At 40.5% G+C, this 23832-nt stretch overlaps 2 protein-coding genes across 3 annotated transcripts; one reads left to right on the forward strand and one right to left on the reverse strand.

Annotated features, from left to right (window-relative positions):
• Positions 1-741: 741 nt before the first annotated feature.
• bub1 (BUB1 mitotic checkpoint serine/threonine kinase) lies at positions 742-16814 on the reverse strand. The gene is made up of 25 exons (XM_042777302.1): positions 16616-16814; positions 16270-16329; positions 16046-16187; positions 15773-15969; positions 15600-15652; positions 15435-15523; positions 14681-14718; positions 14382-14560; positions 14165-14277; positions 12684-12940; positions 12240-12283; positions 11710-11826; positions 11528-11629; positions 10410-10491; positions 10261-10330; positions 10013-10187; positions 9864-9936; positions 7161-8077; positions 6903-7052; positions 4316-4416; positions 3976-4097; positions 2727-2915; positions 2473-2650; positions 1248-1354; positions 742-1160 (listed from the first exon to the last, which is right to left on the reverse strand). Exons 1-25 carry the CDS (start codon positions 16636-16638, stop codon positions 965-967), a joined length of 3774 nt encoding a protein of 1257 aa, XP_042633236.1. The 5' UTR covers positions 16639-16814; the 3' UTR covers positions 742-964.
• A 123-nt stretch (positions 16815-16937) lies between these two features.
• On the forward strand, positions 16938-23319 carry zgc:101562 (C2H2-type zinc finger protein). Of its 2 annotated transcripts, none has more exons than XM_042777300.1 (3): positions 16938-17039; positions 19410-19481; positions 22122-23319. In XM_042777300.1, exons 2-3 carry the CDS (start codon positions 19421-19423, stop codon positions 22700-22702), a joined length of 642 nt encoding a protein of 213 aa, XP_042633234.1. In that variant the 5' UTR covers positions 16938-17039; positions 19410-19420; the 3' UTR covers positions 22703-23319. The 2 variants fall into 2 exon arrangements, with proteins under 2 accessions (XP_042633234.1, XP_042633235.1); XM_042777301.1 differs by having other exon boundaries at positions 16946-17039; positions 19413-19481.
• The last annotated feature ends 513 nt before the right edge of the window (positions 23320-23832 follow it).

The following is a 23832-nucleotide window of genomic DNA, read 5'->3' on the forward strand; positions in this document are numbered from 1 at the left end:
AAACACAGCCACCACACAATCTGACATTAGCACCTATTTTTACTTGGAGAGGTTAAATAGAGATTTAAAATCATAAGAAACAGTTTAATAGCAGTGACACTGTTTTTGAAGTCAAATCTTTGGCATCTAACAATGCCTTGAATAAAAAAAAAAAAAAAGTTAATCTTAAAAAATAAGGCATATACACAAACCCAGATAGGATATGAAACAGTTATTGGATAAGAATGTGTCTCATGTATGTGACTGATTGTGTGTCAGGAGAGTTTCAGCTGAAGTCCACAGCTACTGTAATCTGATTCAGACACATTCGCTTCTGAGGCCCCTTTGAGATCCACTTCCCCAGCGTCTCCTGAACAGCAGTTACTGTTTAACCCTGTCTTCAGTAATCCAGTCCTGGTCTCTCCCTGCATCATCATCTGTCACTGGTGGCTCTCTCTCTCTCTTCACCACAGGTGGACCGTAACAACGCACATTCACTTGAGTACATTGTGCACGTTTTTGAAAAATAGATTTAAAGGGGGCCACTTTTCACTTTAACTCAAGAACATTTTTAACTAAAAATCATGTTAAGAAATGCATGTTTTATTCCAAGTGGGAATCAATCTCACTTTTGAGCCAAATAATCTCAAAAGACTTGAGCAAACTTATTTTTTTTTTTAGTTTCAATGTCAAAAAAATTCATCTGTCCAACGGTGTCATCTAGTGTGACACAGATGAACTGCAACAAAACACACACGGGGGTTTCTGAACCAAGATTTATTGAAATCTACAAAAGGCTTCAATTGGCTTTTTTTTTTTACAATTTAAAATCGTCAGAGTAAAATGAAGTAACAATGAAAAAGAAAGCAGTGTGTATCATTCTACACAGACAGCGTCTCAGCTACAGAAAGTGAATTCAGTGTTTGAATACGGCTGAATGAAGCCTCGGTGTTCATACCAAACCAAAGCTTAGGAAGCAGGAGGATCATCTGCGTGAGGAGCGAGCCTCCAGGATCTGCACCACCAGTCTGTTCTTCAGACTGCGCAGCTTGCTGCTGTAATTCTGCTGCAGGACGGCGTCGAGTCGCAGGCGCAGGCTGCGCAGACACGGCAAAGAGCTGCAGTCCGGCACGTTCAGCAGCGTGTGGAAGAAGTCCTGCCACAGATCAGCGTGCACGTTCCTGACAGACAGAGAAACAACATTACAGTCTCCTCAGAACTGTGCTTCATCACTAGTCTGCACATGAGCCAGCATGCATTCATGTTACCTTCTGAAAACTCCATTGGTTCTCCAAACGCCTCCTTCCTGTTTAACTTGCATGTACGTCCCAAACATCATACAGTAGACCGTCCCCGCAATGCCAAAATAATCAGTCTGTTAGAAATATAGAATGACAGACATGAGTGTGCACCAGACCGACTGGACAGAAAATCAATAAACCACATTATACCATGCTCCGTCTGAACGCTTGATTCTGATTGGCTGGCAGGTGTGCAGTAAAACCGTTTAATGCACAGGTAGTTCCAAGTCAGTTTAATCACCCTTCCATATTCGCCTTTGCATTAAACATATTTAATGTGCCCAACTTTCATCCCAGGCAGTAAAAAAAAATTATATGCATAAAGAAAAATAATATTTGAGAAAGCAGAATAATGCTGACAATTCTGTCATTTATACCCCTTCATTTAATTTCCTCCCTGTGGACAACAAAGCAACTGTAAAAACACAAGCATCTTTATACAGCTCAGAATTGTTGTGGAAAAAGAATCTGTTTTAAAAACACAAGCATCTGTATACAGCTCAAATATGCATCAGGTCATGACAGGACTAGGTGGGCGGAGCCATACAGGCAGTGATGTAGAATCGGTGGGCGGAGCTATACAGGCAGTGATGTAGAATCGGTGGGCGGAGCTATACAGGCAGTGATGTAGAATCGGTGGGCGGAGCTAAACAGGCAGTGATGTAGAAGCAGGCATTGATCTTCAGGGGAGGCGGGGTTTATCCACACTATTACATCAGAGCAGCACATTCCACAACCTGCTGTTTTGAGAAATTGGCTCCAATACAAGCTGTTTTTATATGTATATTTGTACATGTTTTTAGACTAATGAGAAAGTTTTGAGTTCTGGAACTTACAGGATGTTTTTATAGTACAGTGACCTCTTGTGTGTCAAAAGATCAAGGGAATTTTGATTTCTCAGTACATGACTCCTTTAATGCATTTCATGTTGTTGACTAAGAACGAAATATTAAATATCAATATAATAGAAAATAATCCTATTCATATCTATGTGATTATTGAGTTAGGTCAAAGGTAACCTCAGAGTAGTCTGAATGCATGATCTAAAATTAGCACTCTAATAGACTGTATTACCAACTACAATTTGTGTCATGTAGTCGATCGGTGTTTCAGGCTTTCCCTCAGATGCACACGAGAACACAAACAGCTGATTTCAGGATTACAGCAGCACATCACAGGTAATGACGCTCACCTGATAGGTCCAGGGTCGGCCGCTCAGCATCTCCACACACTGGAAGCCTGAAGTCATGCACTTGGCAGTGAACGCAGTGCCTTCTGGGAAGAGCGTCATGTCGATGCTCTGGCCGAGGTCAATCAGAGCCAGGCCGTGCTCCAGGTGATCCTGCTCAAAGCAGTCATTCTCCAGAAACCTGAAGAAAAGTGACAGCATGCGTCAGTCGGGCCGCCGCACACCTGCTGTGAGAGAGACACTGTGAGAGTACGCACCTCTCTCCCAACAGGAAGTTGTCGGGCTTGATGTCGGCGTGTATGATCCTGGCCTGGTGCAGCTGCTCCACCATGTGCAGGATACAGACGGTGAAGTACAGCACCAGAGGCTGCGGCATCACCTTCTCACTGCGGCTCTTGTACAGGTTTATAGCGCTCTGGAGGATGACACAAGACAACACCACCACCGTTCAGCTACAGCCGCTTGTGTTTGTCCTAACAGGGGCAGACGGCTGCACAGCACACTCCAGCCATGTGGCTAACTGACAAACTTACAAGGACTGTCTTCTAGAAACACACGGTCTAGAAATTACACTTTCAGAAATCAAGCTTCCTCATATATACAGGTTTTTAAGACTCCTAGATCTAAAAAGAAGAAATAAAACAGTTGTTTAGAGGATAAAAAATAAAAAAATAAAAAAATAAAAAAAAAATTGAAATATCTTAATGTTTGGTTGTTTATAGGGTTTTTAAGAATAATTTGTCTAAAAAGATTGTTCTCGTTGATCTGATTGTTTCTACTGTTCTCATTTGTAAGTTGCTTTGGATAAAAGCGTCTGCTAAATGATTAAATGTGATTGTTTCTAATGTAATAAAAAAATAAAAAAAAAAAAAAAAAATTGAAATATCTTAATGTTTGGTTGTTGGCCGATAGCTAATGCCGATGATTTTTCATTTTGGTTCGTTTTTAGGCCGATAGCTAATGCCGATGATTTTTCATTTTGGGAAAGATAAAATAACTATAAATAAACTATATTAAAACTGTGCATTTTTTTCCCTCCAGAAAGATGCAGTGGTAACCTTATAATTTGTTTAAAAAATATAACATTACATACTAATGAATAAATCAGTAGGTATATATTTAGAATTATTTAAAGTGATATTCTCATTTTATTAGAAGTAGGCCAACAGCGTAAAAAATAAAAGTATACACTATTGTGTATATTATTGGGTGTATATTTAGGATATTGGTCCGATAATATCGTTCATCCCTAGATGTTTAGCTTGGTTTAATGCTTGTTTGGTCTTGTTTTAAGTCATCTTGAGACCCCCTGTCTGTACTCAGTGATTTTTTGATGAACTATCCGATAAAGCAGTACATAAATTCATGAGCAGTCAAATTTGAAAACATAACCTCTTTGGTTACTTGAATACACCATTTGGTTAAAAATCTGTGCTGTGAAGCGTTATGCACAAGGCTGCCCCTGTTTGAGATCCACTGCTCTACTGTACTCAGTGATTTTTTGATGAACTATCCGTGAAGAGGTGGGCAGAGTATATGGTGTTAAACAGGTGCCGCACGCTGGGCTGCAGACGGACGTTCAGCTGGCAGTCCATGTAGAACTCCCACGGGTTCGCTGGCTTCTGCACCTACGAGGGCAGCAGAGGAAGAACAAACAGAAGCTGGTTACCATTTGAGCACAAGAAAAGATGCTGTTGTGTTTTCTACCAACGCAGCACCATGAGGTTAAATGTGATGCTGCTGCTCTCTCTTTCACAGAGTCACTGTAAGTGCAGGTGGATTTTGTTGAAAAGTGCAGGTGATGTCACTAATACCTGTAGATCAGGTGTGCGTGCGCTCTCGTTACCTTCAGGAAGAGTTTCTGTGTGCTCATGAGGTTGGTGGCCTGGTACACTGTGGCAAACGCTCCCTGTCCGAGAACAAAGTCCACTCGCAGCGACTCTCCAGCTGAGGGTGAGAGGCACACGCAGACACATTGAGCTCAGTCAGACAGGAACAGGAAGTGAAGCTTTATGTGAGGAGATCTGGACAGCAGAGATGTGCAGCACTCAGATCTGATTGGAGAGAGACTCGCACGAGCGCCGCTGTTTTCATTCACTTATGACATAACCAGCTGTGTTTATGAGAATTACTGTCTAGACAGGTATAATATCAGTGTGTGTTTTTGTTATGATTGTAGAGGATGTTATAGTGTAATTTTGTGCTTTTTTGTTATAATTATGGGATGTGATGGGGGATTTTGATCATATTTTTATATAGTTATGTTTTTTGATGTGAGTCGATAATTATATTGATGGAAGTAGTTAGTACCTTGAGTTAGGGTACAGATGTAAATTTGTGTTCATTATTAGGGATGCCCAATATTATAGGAATCGAATGATAATGACTTAAAATGCAAAGATCGACATTAGCTCGAAACGAAAAATTTTGACGATAAGACAAATAACTCTGGGTGTGCTAGCGGTAAGATGATGTCAGCAGTGTGGTCATTCATGAAGCAAACCTTCTCCTGAATGGTGATTAGATTTAGATTTATTAGGGATGCACGATATATCAGCCACCATTTCAGTATTGGCCGATATATGTTCATTTTTCTGTTATCGTTATTGAACCAATAAGAATATTCGGCCGATATATTAAAGCCGATAAATAATGCATTATTTCCTGCAGAGACGCTTTAGAGGAGCACTGTTCACCATGATGGTTTTTAATTGCTTGAAATATTATTGGAATCACCTCGAAAAGGAAAATACAGTGAACTGCAACATGTGCAGGGCAAGTCTGTCATATTATAACGAGATCATTAGCTCTGTAATATAATGTTATGGAATCTTTATTCGCCCGTGTTTCAGCGTGTTGTTACGGGCGAGCGCATCCTCAACAGAAGGTACACATTCTGATTAACACGTTTAACTCCGTTGAAGTTCACTTCTGCATTCGCGTCTTTTTGTACATATATAATTTGTAATATTATGTTTATGTTGTATCTTCTGCATTCGCGTCTTTTTGTACATATATAATTTGTAAAATTATCTTCAGTTTTACCGGTGTATTATGCATTTCCTTGAGTTAAATAAGCTGGCAGCACTTCAGTTTACTGGTTTTTCAAAATCATTGATATATCATTAATAATAACCACTACTTTTATTTTGTATCTTATTATTTTCATCAACAATATGGTTTAATTAAAATAATTTCATTGTTGTCAGTGCGGAGGTTATTCTGTTTAATTTATCCATGGCACATCATATTTATGTATGTATTTTTTTTAACACATAAGTAATGTTGTCCAGTGACTTGTTTGCATTACTTAAGCATTATTTTATTTGTAAGGCTGATTTATGTTGAAGGGTTTAATGTCTCTCTGAGACTTTTTTTTGTTAATGAGACTCTCAAAATATACAGATTTGAATTTAGATTTATCAGCCATCATATCAGTTATCAGCTTTCATATATAGAGAATTATTGGTTATCAGTGTCTGACAAAATTTTCATATCTGTGCATCCCTAAGATTTATTCAATGTATATGTATTTTTTTCCAAAAGGATTTTGAAAACTTAAATACAAAGAGTTTTACAAGATTTTCAGAATATTTACAATTCTTTTGCTTTAGACCATCTACAAATGTTAAATCTTCAGATAAAATGTTAAAGTTGCCAATCTGACTAGTACGCAAGCGGTGTACATTTTTTTGCGTGTGTTTACACTTTGGTTTGAAAGCAAACAGCGCATCGGTGAAGCGTGGCTGACACAGAAGAGTATACGCCATCTTCGCACTGCTCAGATTCTCCAAAATGGCACTATGCTGATGTGGAGAGACACAGAGGAGAGGAATTGTTGAATAAAGTCGTTATTTTTGTTTTCTTCGTGTACAAAAAGTATTCTCGTCGCTTCTTGACACTGTTATTTATTTGTCAGTCTATGGGACAGTCTCAAGCCTCCCTGTTTTCATCCAAAATATCTTAAATTGTGTTCCAAAGACGAACGAAGCTTTTATGGGTTTGGAACGACATGGGGGTAAGTGAATAATGACAAAATTGTCATTTTTTTGATGGAGTATTTGTTTAATTTTTTGGATGGAGTGTACTTTTTATATTCATTTAATAGTTTTATTTATTTTAGTTTAGTGTGGCGCGCTTCACATGAGCTGCGCTGATTCCTTCTGCTTTTGCTGCATAAACAAACTGAATATTTATCGAACTCTTGTTATCGTTTTATAGAAGAAAATTGTTTTATCGCCCAGCCCTACTCTCTTGTTATCGTTTTATAGAGGAAAACTATATTGCGATAATTTTTGTTTTCGTTTTATTGCTTCTTATTACCCTAAAGACTTTAAAACGGCCCGAACAACATGAGACCACTTATAGAAGTGATCTGTAGAAGTAAACAGCACTGAGACGAGAGAAGCGCTGGCTGGATTAGAGAGACGTACCAATCTGGACGGTCATTTTGGGTGTGATGGTGGGCAGGCCACAGCTCCAGACGGTGAGGTTGTGGTGGGAGGAGAGAGGGGGCTGCAGGCTGGACAGCAGAGACACGAGCAGCTCCTCGTCCCAGGGGTCAGACACCTGCTGGACACAGACTGCAGAAACAAGCACACGGTGAGCACCTCGCAGGAAACACGGCACAGCCTTTGTGAGCAATGCATTATAAAGCCATATGTGAGATCAAATCTGAACAGGCTGCGTACCAGCTCTGGATGTGTCCATCGGGCTCATGGGGGCATCTGGTGTCCGGCAGCTCTGCGGGGGGCTGGCCATCACATCCAGATCTGGTTCACTCGGCTGCTGTGGGCTGTTGACGCAGAACCAGTCTAGACCCGGTGCGGGTTCTGGACTCCCGGGCTCCTCCTGAGACGGTTTAAGGGCTTGCTTTGGACTCATTAAGAGAGACTCATGCAACGCCTGCAGCGCTCTTACCCCTGATTTCCTCCGCTGGAATGATTTCTTGGGAAGCACAAGATCTACTTCTCCCTGTGCTGAGAGCACGTCTGAATTCTGCCCCACCGGCTCTGGGATTGTCTCCCACAGGAAGTCCGTTTCAGGAGCTTCCTCTGGGCTCTGGTGGCCGATCCAGGAGACCACAGGAGGACTCTTCATGACGTCGAGATCTGGTTCTGCTGCGTGTGTCGAGCTGTTAATCTGGAGCCAGTGCAGTCCCGGGGCAGCTTTCGGACTCGTGAGGACGTCTTGCTCACGGAAGACTTCCTGGTTCTCTTCCAGTGGATTTCTCCCTGACTTGCGCCTGTGAAAGGACCTCTTCGGCAGGAGAACATCAACTCTGTCTTGATCCAGTGGAGCGTCTGTGTCTGTCGCTGGGAGTGTGGGCTCCTTCTCCGGGCTCTGATAAATGCTCCAGCTGGGTCTGGTGCTGCTCCTCATGGACTCGTCGTGTGTCCTCAGGGCTGTGTTGTCGGGGAAGGACAGGGCGGCCAGAGGATGTCTGCTGCTGCTGCTGCAAGTGCTTTGGCTGTGCTGGGCCAGAGAAAGCCCTTGACTCGGCTGAGCTAATGACACACCTTCCCCAACGATAGTGCCCTGCGCACGCATGCTGCACTCCGCCAGCTCCGCCGGCTTCTCCTCCGCCGGACTCTGCTCCATGATTGGACTGCAGGCAAACCAGACCCTGGCCATCAGCTACATACAACTACTAAACAACTCAACACCGGCGCTACACGCCGTTTGTTTTGGAGAAACTCAACACTTCAGACAGTAGTATGATAGCACCAATGCACAAATTTCAGCAAACAAAAATGTTTCATCTGAAAGAGTTAACAAATAGTTTAAGGCTGAGATCAATGTCAGAAACAGTGATGTTTAATTAGCATTTCTCCAACGGTGCATTTTAACCGTCAGTGTCTATTCTCTGCAGGTAAACATGTCAGCTGTGTGCGAAACTAGTGCTGAATCTCATTTTAATGGAATCATATGATATGGATTGATTCAAAGAAACAGAACAACTTACTGAAATTAATCATCTTTCATGTAAACACTCAATCAGTGTTTCAACCACAGGAAGACGTCAGTATAATAATGCCACATCACATTTACCTCAGCAATGGCCATACATTCAATAGCTTGAAGAAAAAAAATAACTCTAGAGAGAGGATTTTGATAAATATATTATGCACTATTACATATTCATTATTTTCACTTTACTTGTTTATTATTTTACGTATATTTGAATAAATCAGTCATGAAAGCCAGTTATTACAGCCTTTTTTTATCCAGTGTTTTTATTTAAGCTGGATTGGGTAGATAATTATTTTTTTTATTAGTTAATATAAAACTTGTGTCTGTTTTATTTGTATGTATGAATGAATTTTTTTTTTGTTTGTTTATTATTAAATAGATTTGTTTAATGAACTGTTTAAATCAATGAAATGCATATTTGCTTTCACTTTTTGGCCAAGTGCATCCTGAATTTTTGGTTTCAGCCCAGAATTTTAATTTCGGTGCTTCATTATATGATACTTGTATGATAATTCAGTAAGGTGAGTGGGATGCAGTCATCATAGTTTTGTGAAAAAAAAAAAAGTGTTCACTTTTTTTAATTCTAATTCTATGCCAAAATGATAAGCATAGCATATTACTTCAACACAGGCCTTTGTAAGGCTTCAGCATCATGCACTTGCAGTTATTTAACCAGTCCAAAAACAGTCTGTCAGGCTGCGTTATACTGCAAACCGCTATTTGTCCTCACATTTTATTTACAAACAGTTTTGCTTTTATTATCTTTCTGCCAAACAAATAAAGCCAACTAATACGATTCTTATTCTTTTGGTTACTCTGGCCAAGGCTTTTAAAAATTACGAATGAGGTTTTTTTAAATGAGTCTTTGGTTTTTGTAAGTAACAAATGCAATGAAATTACAGGCATCTTTAATCACTCACTTTCAAAATAAAGGTTTTTGTTTACTTAGTATGTGTGCACTGTGTGTGTGTGTGTGTATATATATATATATATATTATATATATATATATATATATATATATATATATATATATATATATATATATATATAAACAAAACACACACAGTATATATTTTGAAAATATTTACATATATATTTATATAATTTATGTTAAATAAATATAATATATTTTACATGCATATGGTGTATTTATATATACACATAATAAATATACACAGTGCACACATATTGTGTGACCAAAAACTTTTATTTTGGATTGTTTCCCAGCACTTAAAAAAGAAAAAAAAGAAAAAAAAAAAAAGTTTCAGTATGGTACTTGTTCAGTGCAGCCCTGCTTTTACTGGAGCTGAAGAATCATAAGACTCAGAAGGAAATAGCTTACTTCCCAGCTGCAAAATAAGGTCGATACAGTATGGAGGACACGCTTGAGTGACGATGTTGTGCTCCGTGAGGATGATACCTGAGTTTGGTGGGCTGTCGTACGTAGGGGTTCTCCTCTGATCCGCTGATGCCCCGGACCCCTGCAGCTTCCTCTGAGAGAGAACAGTCACAGGTCACACCACAGCAACACGGCTCACTCAAGAGCAGCAGCGAACTGAGGATGAATACCTGGCGCCTGCTCCATGTCCCATGAGTGCGGTGCGTGAGGGTGGAGCGGCGTGGACACCAGATGAGCGGACAGGGCGAAGTCACGGGTGTGGTTGGGACACGGGCCTACAGAGACGTTACGCGCTGCCCACAGTGTGCTCTCATCTGTGATGGACTCTGCGCTGACCGGAGTGTCCTAATACAGACAAACCAGGTCAAGAAGGGCTTGATTACTGGCCTCTGACTCCACAGCTGTGAACAATACTCACATTGGCTTTAGACACCGGGATCTCCATCAGCGCTCGGCTCACCGCTGGTTTGATTCTGTCCTGGTCAGAACTGAAGGACAGATGGAGAGAACACGGTCAGAGTCTTACAGAAACCTCTCGTTACTGGACGAAGGAAGGCCTCGTCTCACCCTGCGCTCTCCTGCTCGTCGCTGTCCTGGTAAATCATGAAGGGAGTTGCGCTGGGAGCTTTATCACATGAGGGAGCGCTGCCTGAACAACACAAGACCACACAATCAGAGCACATTACCACCAGCAGCTCACTGCCGTCTCAAAAACCAAGCGAAGAGACGAAAATAACAGAACTCGGCGGTCACGGTCAATCTGAAGAGGTTCTGGAACCCACTGCTGCTCCAATACACACCACCGGTCAAGAGTCCGGGGTCGTTTTATTCTTTCTTCTTTTGAAAGAAATTAAAACTTTTATTCAGCAAGGATGTGTTAAATTGTTAAGCAGTGAAAGCAAAGATTTACTATATATTGTTAGAAAATATTTATATTTTGAATAAATGCTGTTCTTTTTAACTTTTTATTCATCAAAGAATCCTGAAAAAAATATCACAGTTTCCCAAAAATATCTGGCAGCACTTTGATAATTCTGATAATAAATCATCATATTAGAATGATTTCTGAAGATCACGTGACACTTTATACTGAAGTAATTCAGCTTTGCATCACAGAAATAAATTATATTTTAAAGGATATTAAAATAGAAATCATTATTTTGTATTGTAATAACATTTTGCAAGATTACTGTTTTTTTTTCTGTATTTTTGATCAAATAAATGCAGCCTTGATGAGCAGAAAACACTTCTCTAAAAAATGTCACAAGTCTTACTGATCCCAAACTTTTAGAACGATGTGTATAAATCTCTTCGAGTGGTTTCTTCGATTATTCTTTGAAATATTAAATTTTGTGTGAGAGGTCTTTAGGGTTTGTTATCTAAGTTAATTATTTAATGTTAATTTTTTTATTTTAGTTTTCATTTTTTTACATTAGAAAATAATGAAGAATATTGTCTGAAACAATGAGAAAAAGTCTTTCTGAGCAGCACAGTTTCATTCTTGTTTGTGTTTTCTCATATGCAGAAGAAATAGAAAGCTGGGCAGCGTGGTGCAACCACTACAAATTAGTTGCACGGTAAAAGAAAAAAAGGTTGCAAAATGGAGCCCTGGATCATAAATGTTAAAGGAGAGGTCTAATGCCATTTCATGCATGCATGCTGGAGTGTGTGTGTGTGTGACGTACTGATCCTGCAGCTCTTCTCAAAGCTGTCCTCCGGCTGAACGGCGCTGTTGAACATGGACTCCTGGAGGAGGGTGGGAGCCTGAAACATGTCCATGATCACACCTGAGAAAGAACACACATCAAGCACAGCATCCACACGCAAACACAGCGTCATCTCAGTGTGTGTGTGTGCGTGCTCTTACCCAAAGCCTCACGCGTGTTGACAGTGGGAGAAGGGAGAGCACGGGACGGTGTGGCATGAGCGAAACCCAGAGACGTGTTTGGAGTGACATGAGAGTGATTGAACCCGCCACATGACACTGAGAGAGAGAGAGAGAGAGAGAGAGAGAGAGAGAGAGAGAGAGAGAGAGAGAGGGAGTGAGAGAGGGAGTGAGAGATAGAGAGTGTGAGAGAGAGATGAGAGTGAGTGTGAGAGAGAGAGAGGTGAGAGAGAGAGAGAGAGAGAGAGTGAGTGAGAGAGAGAGAGAGTGAGTGTGAGAGAGAGAGAGAGAGAGTGTGAGAGAGAGAGAGAGAGAGAGAGAGAGTGTGAGACAGAGAGAGAGAGTGTGAGAGAGAGAGAGAGAGAGAGAGAGAGAGGAGAGAGAGAGAGAGAGAGAGAGAGAGAGAGGAGAGAGAGAGAGAGAGAGAGAGAGAGAGTGTGAGAGAGAGAGAGAGAGTGAGCGAGAGCATACAGCAGCTGTAGGGAGCAGTGTGCGCATGAGGAGATACTCACTGTCTGCGTTTGCCTCCGCATCACCCTGATCACACGCGGCGTCACTACAGACAGAGAAACACGTTACAACAGCTTCTGTGCATCAAATCATCATTACAACAGTCTCATCTTGGCCAAGTGTTCTTACACTTTCACATGAAGTGCATTCAGCTTCTGTCCACAAACAAACATGCCACAATGTTTACTAATGTTTCAGCACATTTGGTGTTTTATGCTTCACATGAGAACTCATACAGCGTCTCAAACAGGTGAAGCACTTCAGAAAGTGAATACAAAAAAAAAAAAAAAAAAAAAAAACACCCATTCACTGCAGTCAGAGGATCCACTGGTGAGCAAGTGATGCAATACAGAAACACACTCATCTACATCTCTGATGGCCTGGAGGTGAGCACATAATGAGTTAATGAAAAGCATGCAGGCAGATGATGATGTGTGGACACTCACGGCTCCGCGCAGCCGCTGCTGTGGATCAGGGATGTGCTCTGACGCGTGGGATCCCGCAGCACTGCCGAGCTCTCGATCCGTCCCAGCAGACTCTCTCTAGACACACTCACGCTCTCTGGTCGGGAGACGCAGGCCGCACTGCTCCTTTCTGCCACACTGGTGTCCCATTTCCCAGCATGGCCTGCGGAGTGCTGGGTCTGAAGCTGCAGTCCTGTCGGAGGCCTGGAGGACCACACTGGCTCAGGGGCCTCATCTCCCTGCAAGTCAACAGTGAGGGTGCAATTACTTATTCACTCTCTGAAACTTGGTTTGGTGCTCACACTGCACAGCGTGACCCATTAAAAATAACCATAAAATTAAATAACAGTAATAATAGCATTATTATTCTATTTATTAGAAATAAAATTACATTTAAAAAAAAAAAAAAACATTGCTAATATTTATTTTCTTTACTTTTGTTAATATGATTTTTTTTTCTTTTCCAAACCTAAAAATCAAGCTTTTATTTTGGCGGGTTGGCGCAAGTACAGACTACAGTGCAATATTGGCACCCTTGGTAAATATACAAGCGAAGATGGCTGTGATTTTTTATTAATCTTTGTTTTTTTTTTTTTTCTTTCATTCAAACAATTCTAAATATTCTATGTGGAAAGTGATTGTTTATCTTTTTGATCTTTCATTCATAAATATTAGTGTTTTTTTTTTTTTATGTAATTTTATTTCTAATAAATAGAATAATAAAGTGGGGGGGGGGGGGGGGGGGGATCTCATTATGAAAAATGTTTTTCTCTAGTTCACATTAGCCACAATTATTGCAAAGTCCTTTTCCCAAGATAACAGCTCTGAGTTTTCTCCTAGAATGCCTGGAAATTTTTTTATATTTTTTGCATTGTCCTTTTTTATTGATAAGTGCTTTTCCCAAGATAAGACAGAATGCCTGGACCACAGCACTAAAGATCCAGCTCTATATTTAACCGTGGGCTTGGGAGTATGCTGGAGTTTGTTTCTGGAGGAGTAAGGAGGATTTTTCTTGAAAGCCTCTCCTCCTCAGCATGCTTTAGGACGATATAGACACACGTCCTCTTCCAGGCAGATCTGTAACATCTTTAGTTGACTGGAACTTCTTAATCATTGCCCTGATGGTGGAAATGGGGATTTTCACTGCTTCAGCTCTTTTCAAACTCAACAATCTTGTTCTGTACGTCAGAACTATATTCTTTGGTTTTCTCTTAGTGATGGATGATTTAAGAGAATTTGGCCTTTGTGTCCTTCAATTTATAATCAGTCATTAATGAGTCCTAGCTGGAGAACGTCATGCTCCTAGTCACCCCGGTGTGCTAAAAAGAGTAAATATGACTGAGAATATACTTCAGAGGTATTTTACTCTAATTTCTAGGCGTGCCAATAATTGTGGCCAACATGCATCGGAGAAAAACACTTATTTCATAACACAAGTGTGTTCATCAGAACCAGACATGTACCGTAAGAGAGGCCTGCTCCGGCTGCAGAGTCACATTCTTCTCCAGATCATCCAAGAGCTGCTTCATCTTCCTCACCTCCTCTTCCTCTTCCCAAAGCCTGCGCTGCTCCTCAGCTGATCAGACACAGTCGTTACAGCAGCACACGGGAGAGGTGGAAGATTCACTGTGATACACATTTCTCCAAGCATGTGTTTGTGTAGTGTGTTAGTCTTCTCACCCAGCCGGCGCTGCTCCTCCTGTTGGCTGCGTTTAGCAAAGTAGCGCCTGGCTCTGAGCTCCTCAAAAGACAGCTCCGATCCCTCACACAGCAGCTCACTCACACAGTACATGGACACACACTCCACACTGTTAGCGCCGCCCGACCGGACCGGGTTATTCTCCGAGCGCGAGATTCTGAGATCGGGGATCATGTACAACACTATCGTCATCATCGTGACCACCGCACACAATCCTCTACTGAATATTACTATCGTCATGATGTTGACGGGCTCGAACATTAATCTTATGAATTATTTGCGCACCATTCTAGGAGCAGGAGAGAGCTCTTCTGGATCCTGCAACGGAAAATAAAAACTCAAGCTTAGTGAAACGCATCGGTTGAAATGTAAAGTTTTAAGAAGGATGGGAAACAAGTCTAATAAAATAAGCAGATGCGACTTGTGCTGCATATTTTAAGCGTTCTGAAGGGAAAGCATTGACCACTATCTCTGCTTTCTGTGCACGGCTGCATGAAAAGGACAAAGCACACCACAGCATCATTTTAAGAAATCCAGAGGAACAAAAAAAAAAAAAAAAAAAAAAAAACATGCGAGAAGTTTTTTTTTTTCCCAAGACGAAGTACAAATGTCTAAAGCCTCTCAAATCTAGATAAATTTACTTCAAGCATAATGACTAAATAAGACATCTTGAAACACAGAAAAACAAGTTTTGATATTTCACTTTGACATGTTCTTGTCATTTTTGTTCAGTTTCTCAGAAAACAAGATTTTGTGTGTTCAGTTTGCATCTCAAGTAAACATGTCTTGATTTAAGGATGTTTGTACTGAAAAACAATATACTGCCAGACTGTGTTTTCTTCAGTGCGTGCATAATTTAATGCCATGACTTTATGGATTCGTGGAAGGTCAAATTAAGACTTTAAGACTTAACATCTTGTCCCACAGCATATCATCAGCCGGTCATACGGCTTTGGAACGATAGCAGATTTGTCTCTGAACCGTTACGTTTCTGAATTTGAGGTCTGGGAACAGAGGTGAGGTCAGGGCTGTACCTTGCACTGTGCTTGAGCCGCGTCTCTGGGTCGGGGGTTCTGGTTCACCAGCTGTGAGTTCTGAAGAGGCTGCCGCACGTGATCCGAGTCTGTGGAGAGACGGCGGCGCACAGGTTACTCTCCGCGCTCACGGAGTAACGGCCGACGGAGCACATGTTACTCTACCTGACGCTGCTGTCGGAGCACTCGCACACGCACTCATCCGGCCCTGGAGGAGCCTGCAGACACAACACTGCTCAATAACACATTCTTACTGAAAGATGCATGCACTAACAGAGCATTAGAGAGACCTGTATAAGCGTCTTTCTCCTGTTGAGCACAAAAGAAGTGATTCTGACCTGTACTGCTGCAGCACACTGTCCTGCGGCTGAGCCTTGCTCTCCAGAGCTCTGTGGTACACCGTCTCAGCCTGGGACAGCTGGCCTTTCTCCTCGTACTGACGGGCCCAGTCTATATAGAGCGCCGCCGCCTGCGTCCCCACGCCCCGGCCGTGCAGATAGCCGTACACCTCGATGCTATCGCTGCAGGAGTTTGCCTGCACAGAGTGGGAGCACTGCGTTCATCACGTGATCTTCAGAAGAGTGACTGTGAGCGTGTGCGAGTGGACCTACACATCGGAGGCAGTGAGTGATGTATCGTGGGTCGTTGTGGTATCTCTCCTCCTGAAGGAAGGTCTGCACCAGGCGCTCCAGCACCACTGACATACCCCTCCTCTCCTCCGGCGACAGCTTGCTCTCCAGAAACTGCACAAACCTGCCACAGCACAGACCACGTGTAACGGGCAGAAACAGGGAAGGTGCAGAAAACATGATAAAGACATTACAGGTGTTCTCACTTATCCCAGGGATCCAGGGGGTCTTCTCCAGCATAGCTGCGCACGCTCAGCTCGAAGGCCCTGCAGGGATGAGCAGTGCAACATCAGCACCAGTGACACGAGACATTTACGACGGCCAGACCTGGTTTACTGCATTTCTACAGTGTAAACAATCTTATAAATCCGTACACGGCAGGCAATGACAGAAATGAGCTCTCATACTGTACAAGCGAGCAGCGTAGTGAAGGAAAATACACAGTTCTGTTACAGAGAATAAAAACATTACAGTATCATGAGAGAAAAACAATAACCGATCAATATTATCTGGACGAGCGCGCTCTCTGATGCATGCTAACATGCTACTCACTGAAAATAGTAGTTAATGTCCATCGTTTCTTCTTGTTGAACACAAAAAGTCCGCGGGTAAATGTTTACTGTTGATCTAGACTCATTTAAAACTCCTTAATTAAACTAGTAATCCCTTATAAATTAGCTGGAGATATGGACTGTTTTGACCGCTGACTAGCCGCGCTCTAGTAACTGCGTCTTCGCAACAGCAAACTGTTTTCAAATTTACCGCGGAGCCAATCATTACCCTTCGCGAGGCGCAGAGGCCAATCAGAGTCCGACACAACTTTGCGCCCCGCCCCCGTGTTCGGGTTGGCTAAGAGCTTCGCGTAAACGGCCCGCGATTGGACAGATAAGACGTCGATCATAAAGTGCGAACAATAACAGAGTTAAACTGTAGTAAACAGAGCAGCAGCACAGCGTTCATACTGCAGAACAAGCAGGTAGGCGTGCATCTTATACTTAGAAATTTACTTTTTCAAACAGTAAACTTGTTTTCCCCCTCGATTTCTTTAAAGACGTGACACATTATTTAAATACACTTTCTGTAAAAACACTCTGAATTCACTTGACACTTGCTGTTGTACAGGGGAAGCTGACAGGCTAGAACAGATCTAAACTAAACCGCTCCCAGTTTTAATATCATCAAGTGTTCACAGCTCCGTTAACTGTAAGCATGCTCGGTCATTTCCGGTTAGCTGTCAGACTCAGCCTCGGACCTCGGCTCGGTTTCTCTGAAGAGGACTCAATATGCACGTTTCCTGAATCCGCTAAATGGCTCTGATTGTGGGTGATAACTAATGAAACACGTGACAGAGCTGTGCTTTATTGATTAATTATTGATTCAGAGAGACAGAACTACAGCAGCAGCGAGTCTGTGCTGGATATATATATTTAGCAGCTTCTGCACTTAAACATGTACTTATTCAATTAAATCTACAATATTTCAAAATAAGTAATGCATTATTTAATTGTTATACCATTAATAATTAGCATACATTGTAGTCGTTAACTAGTTTAGTATTTTAATAAATTGTAATTGTTGACTATTTGTTTATTGGTTTTTTTATTTATTTAATTTCTTGAATATTTGTGTCTGGGCTTATTTATTTATTTAATGACATGAATATTTTAAAAGTAATAAAAATTGTTATTTTACAATAAATCCGAAAAAAAAAAAAAAACTAGGGAGAAAAATATGTACTGTATTGGCAGCAATCACGTATGTTAGATAATGTACATGTGTTTTCTAATGTATCATCTGTAACCTGCTACTGTAACTATTTCAGTTGATTTAAAACATATGATATTATATTGACCGTGATATAAAGTATATGCATTATTTATTTCTAAACACCGCTTCTGAATAAATTTTATTTCATGTGGACCCTGATAATTATGGAAGGTATAATATAATAACTTCAGCAGCTTTAATAATAAAAAAAAATGAGTGTGTAGGCTATTTAATTCATACAATCAAGACTATGCACCATTTTATTTTTACATTTGATTATTCAGCAATACTAACCTGTACCAACACTTAAGACAGAGGTGTTTTTTAGTACTGGAATCATATTTCTGTATCTGTTCCAGGGATATGACACTGCAGTTTTTGTTTATCAGTAGTTCATTCTATTTTATTTTATTCTGAAATGTGTTCTTGTGCACTGAATACAAATTTGAATGTGATGTGTGAGCAAGAGAAAACAATGACCAGAATCAGAAATAAATTCCCAATATCCGTCAAACTAATGGAAATGTGATTATTATTGCATATTGCACCGCTCTGACATGCACCCCTTCTAATCCTGCACAGCTGTTCAGATAGTGTTGTTTTTAAACGGGGATTATTAAAATGATCACATCTATGACATCACAACCAGCGTTCCCCGAACTAAGAGGCTCATAGCAGCAGGAGAGGCAGAATATCAGACTTCCTCTGATAAAGAACCAGACTGTGGTTAACCAGTAGACTGCCAGATTAGTTCAGATGGCTAACAGAAGCACCAGATGCACTATGAAGCTCAGTGATATCAATAACGCAATACTTTTTTTGGGATGGCACTGTATACGCACTGCAGACGGAGTACGTGTGAACCTTGGACAATAAATATATTTCAGCACCTGCGGCACCGCTACAATGAGCTCTATGACCAATGCATTGCAAAAAAAAATAAAAGCCCTGGACACGGGTTTTATTTTATTTTTATTTTTTTTGCCATATGTCTAGACATTTTGTAACACCTTTACTTAGTGATTATTTTGACTTATGTCTGTTCTAGAGGCATGTTACAACTTTTTAATAAAGCTTTCATTGGTTTTCTTTTGGAAATATGTTTCAAATTTATACTGAATGCATTTATGACTGTAAAGCATGTCTGTGTGTGTCAAAATCGTGATTAAAATCGAAATCACAAAATTGATAAAAAAAAAATCGTGATAGGTTTTTTTGTTCATATCGCACAGCCCTAAGTCACATTAGGGACTAGACATAGTCTCAGAGAAATGGTTGCAGGAATCTCATTTTTCATGGTATCTTCTTCAGGTTTGAAATATGAACTCATGAGACATGTGACTTCCAATCCATTACTTTTCTAGATTGCTCCAGGACTGATTTCATGTATTTATTTATTTTTAATTCAGTTTGGTACAATTCAACAAGGCTCTTCAGTGTCTATAACTTTTTATCTTTTTGAGCATTATCAGCTCAGCTGAGTGACTGAGTTGTCATTTTGATTAAATGAAGAGAAAATGATGCCAGTACTCATGTGATTTAGTAGCTTGTGTTCTGAATGCTCTTGTGTTTCCGTTAGAAGCAGTTAAAATGACGCAACCGAAGGAGGAATATGAAGATATATCAGAGCCATGTGGAGTGGAACCTGAAGGTAGGTGACGGATCAGACCTGGACTAATGTCTGTTCTCATTAGATTCTGGAACTCATGTTGCTCGCTCAGTAACCTGATGAGTATAAACTAAAGTGGGTTTATTTAGTGTACCTGTTAAATGTTAAATAGGAAACTGATCCCATTCCTTCTTGTTGCCACCAAAGTTTTTCTCAGTCCCCTAAAGGTGTTCACAACAGAGACAAAATCTGATACCTTTACTTCAAATCTTTATTTTCTCACACTAGGATAGTGTCCCCTTTTCATCCAATAAGATACAGGTTACATATATGTTGTTGTGTGTGATAAATATAGGGTCTGAACATACAGATGCTTCTCAATAAATTAGAATGTCGTGGAAAAGTTCATTTATTTTAGTTATTCTACTCAAATTGTAAAAATAAAAATTAGGGCTGTCAAATGATTAATCGCGAGTAATCAGATCCAAAATAAAAGTTTTGTTTACATAATATATGTGTGTATACTGTGTATATTTATTATGTATATATAAATACACACACATGCATGTATATATTTAAGAAGAATATGTTATGTTTATATATAAAATATATTTATATATAATATAAAATATAAGAATATAAATATATAAATGTATATACATGTAAATATTTTCTAAATATATAATTTATGTGTGTGTATTTATATATACATAATAAATATACCCTGTACACATACATATATTATGTAAACAAAACTTTTATTTTGGATGTGATTAATCGTGATTAATCATTTGACAGCCCTAATAAAAATACGTTTATTTTAAATTTCATGGCATCAACACATCTCAAAACAGTTGTGACAAGGCCATGTTTACCACTGTGTGGCATCCCCTCTTCTTTTTATAACAGTCTGCAAACGTCTGGGGACTGAGGAGACAAGTTGCTCAAGTTTAGGAATAGAAATGTTATCCCATTCTTGTGTAATACAGGCTTCTAGTTGCTCAACTTTCTTAGGTCTTCTTTGTCACATCTTCCTCTTTATGATGCGCCAAATGTTTTCTTTGGGTGAAAGATCTGGACTGCAGGCTGGCCATTTCAGTACCCGGATCCTTCTTCTACGCAGCCATGATGTTGTAATTGAGTGCAGTGTGTGGTCTGGCATTGTCATGTTGGAAAATGCAAGGTCTTCCCTGAAAGAGACGACGTCTGGATGGGAGCATATGTTGTTCTAGAACTTGGATATACCTTTCAGCATTGATGGTGCCTTTCCAGATGTGTAAGCTGCCCATGCCACACGCACTCATGCAACCCCATACCATCAGAGATGCAGGCTTCTGAACTGAGCGCTGATAACAACTTGGGTTGTCCTTGTCCTCTTTAGTCCGGATGACATGGTGTCCCAGTTTTCCAAAAAGAACTTCAAATTTTGATTCGTCTGACCACAGAACAGTTTTCCACTTTACCACAGTCCAAATCCTGCTGGAAAATGAATTCAGCATCTTCAAAAAGCTGGTCAGCAGAAGGAAGCATGAAGTGCTCCAAAATTTCTTGGTAAACGTGTTGATTGAATTTGGTTTTAGAATCTTCAAAATGGTGGTAAGCAGGAGGATGAATTTGGTCCCCAAATCATCACAGACTGTGGAAACTTAACACTGGACTTCAAGCAGCTTGGGCTATGAGCTTCTCCACACTTCCTCCAGACTCTAGGACCTTGGTTTCCAAATGAAATACAAAACTTGCTCTCATCTGAAAAGAGGACTTTGGACCACTGGGCAACAGTCCAGTTCTTCTCCTCCTCAGCCCAGATAAGACGCCTCAGGAGTGGCTTAACAAGAGGAATATGACAATTGTAGCCAAATTCCTTGACACATCTTGATGCCTTGACCCCAGCCTCAGTCCATTCCTTGTGAAGTTTTGCTTGACAATCCTCATAAGGCTGCGGTTCTCTCGGTTGGTTGTGCATCTTTTTCTTCCACACTTTTTCCTTCCACTCAACGTTCTGTTAACATGCTTGGATACAGCACTCTGTGAACAGCCAGCTTCTTTGGCAATGAATGTTTGTGGCTTACCCTCCTTGTGAAGGGTGTCAATGATTGTCTTCTGGACAGCTGTCAGATCAGCAGTCTTCCCCATGATTGTGTAGCCTAGTGAACCAAACTGAGAGACCATTTTGAAGGCTCAGGAAACCTTTGCAGGTGTTTTGAGTTGATTAACTGATTGGTGTGTCACCATATTCTAATTTGTTGAGATACTGAATTGGTGGGTTTTTGTTAAATGTGAGCCGAAATCATCAAAATTAAAAGAAGACTTAAACTACTTCAGTCTGTGTGCACTGAATTTATTTAATACACGAGTTTCACAATTTGAGTTGAATTACTGAAATACATGAACTTTTCCATGACATTCTAATTTATTGAGATGCACCTGTATAGGGAAGAGTTCTAGCAGAGGAACTCCACAACTTCCTTTTAAAGACAGCCTTAATTTAGTAATCGGACCCCAGTTACTTAATTTAGGCTGTCTTTAAAAGGAAGTTGGCCTTGCCCCTTACCATTTAAACGCTATGTATCCTATGGAAGGGAAACTGGAAGGGAGTGTACTAAGATAAGAGAAACAACTGAAAAGGGAGTATGTGCTCTTTTAGCATTTATCAGCAATAAAACATTTACATTGTACTTGTAGAAGTTCTCACCATGGTTCATGAAGAAGATGGAGAGGAGGGAAAGACACAAGCACACAAGCGTCACTATTGCAGGGAGTGTGGGAAGAGCTTCAGCGTGCGCGCGCGCTTCAGACGACACATGCGCATACACACCGGAGACAAGCCCTACCGCTGCTCACACTGCCAGCTGTGCTTCACGTCTCAGGAGAACCTGACCGAGCACGCACAGAAACACTCCGGCCACAGACCCCACCGCTGCTCGCAGTGCGGCAAGGGCTTCTTCAGACCGGGCAGGCTGGAGATCCACCGGAGGATCCACACCGGAGAAAAGCCCCATCACTGTGCTCAGTGTGAGAAGAGCTTCAAGAGCGGCGAGGAGCTGCAGCGGCACGCACTCATACACACGGAGGAGAAGCAGCACCACTGCTGTCAGTGCGAGAGGAGCTTCAGGAGGAGCGCTCAGCTGCTCCGACACATGCGCACACACACCGGAGAGAAACCCTACAGCTGTGTGCAGTGTGACCGGTGCTTCTCACGGCCCGAACACCTCAGGGGCCATCAGCACAGAGCTCACCCGGCCCAGACGCACGAGCCCGCTTAATGTCCAGCCGCACCTGTGCTCTCAAACACCAGCGCTTCGTTCCAGAGAACAATACACATCTATCAAAAACTCTTCTCTTTTGTTGCTATAATTGCATGAGTGACAAAAGAGATCCATCTGATTTGGGTTACCTAATGGTGTAATAAATGACTTAATTGCAATATAAAAAAGGAGGATCATTTTTATTTTGAGAAATGATGGTTTTCTTCATTCACTTGCATGAATAAGAATACTTTTATACTTTTATAAGACATTTATAATGCTCAATCATTTGGTACATCTATAGATTTCTACAGCAGATTCTATAAAACTGATTAAAAACTATAATGAGGATTTCACCCTTGTGAAGAAGGAGTAGCATACTTTTAAAGAGCTCTTATTACAGTTTATATATATACACAATTTTATATATAAAAAAATATATATATACATACACATACATATATGTTTTTATACTTCTTGTATTCTATTGTGTTTAATTTGTATGGTATTTTTATTGATAATTTGGTTTACTCCTGCCCAGGGACAGCAGATGAAATTTAGCTCTGTAGCTAATTCTGGGGTAATACTTTATTGTCCATTGTACCTGTCAAATAAAGAATAAATAAATAAATAAAAATTGGCATGAATAAAAGTACTTTTATTCTGAAATGGCATTGCATGTGTTTGTCTGACTCCACACCAGAGCATTTTTGGCATTTAAATCTATTCAAGAAGTGTGCAAGAAAAGGCTGTCTGCTTGTAGTTCAGCGTGACTTACCTGCTTCTCAAAGCTAGCTTTTCCTTTCTTGGAGTATTGCTCACAGTGCATCTCATCGCTGTGTTTTCATCACACTGTATTTCATACAAGTTTGCAGCAAATTAATTCACAGTATCCTTTATGTCACAATGCTATACCTATCAAAGCTTTTCATTTGCATTTCTTCTAGTTCAGTTTAATAATCAGTGGATCATCTGGTACAGATTTCTATACAGATTCTATAGAACTGATTCTATAGAACTATAAAAACCCTTATAACTCTAGCTTACTGAACGACCTGAATGAAATGTTTTCAGACCCTTTAATTGCATATAAATTGCAATTAAATATATTATAGTTTTAGTTAAAATAAAATGTTATATTAAATGCA

This window comes from Cyprinus carpio, chromosome A20 (assembly GCF_018340385.1).
Source record: "Cyprinus carpio isolate SPL01 chromosome A20, ASM1834038v1, whole genome shotgun sequence".
In the NCBI taxonomy this organism is placed as follows: domain Eukaryota; kingdom Metazoa; phylum Chordata; class Actinopteri; order Cypriniformes; family Cyprinidae; genus Cyprinus; species Cyprinus carpio.

What these genes read in the sequence shown, in the direction of transcription:
- zgc:101562 (XM_042777300.1), top strand. Translation starts at nt 19,421, where the DNA reads ATGACGCAACCGAAGGAGGAATATGAAGATATATCAGAGCCATGTGGA. An exon ending in ATGTGGAGTGGAACCTGAAG is followed by an intron (nt 19,482 to 22,121) that starts GTAGGTGACGGA and finishes TTGTACTTGTAG; the next exon opens with AAGTTCTCACCATGGTTCAT.
- bub1 (XM_042777302.1), bottom strand. Translation starts at nt 16,638, where the DNA reads ATGGACATTAACTACTATTTTCA. An exon ending in TCACTCACTGCCTCCGATGT is followed by an intron (nt 15,970 to 16,045) that starts GTAGGTCCACTC and finishes CACTCTGTGCAG; the next exon opens with GCAAACTCCTGCAGCGATAG. An exon ending in GGAGGAGCAGCGCCGGCTGG is followed by an intron (nt 14,278 to 14,381) that starts GTGAGAAGACTA and finishes GTGTCTGATCAG; the next exon opens with CTGAGGAGCAGCGCAGGCTT.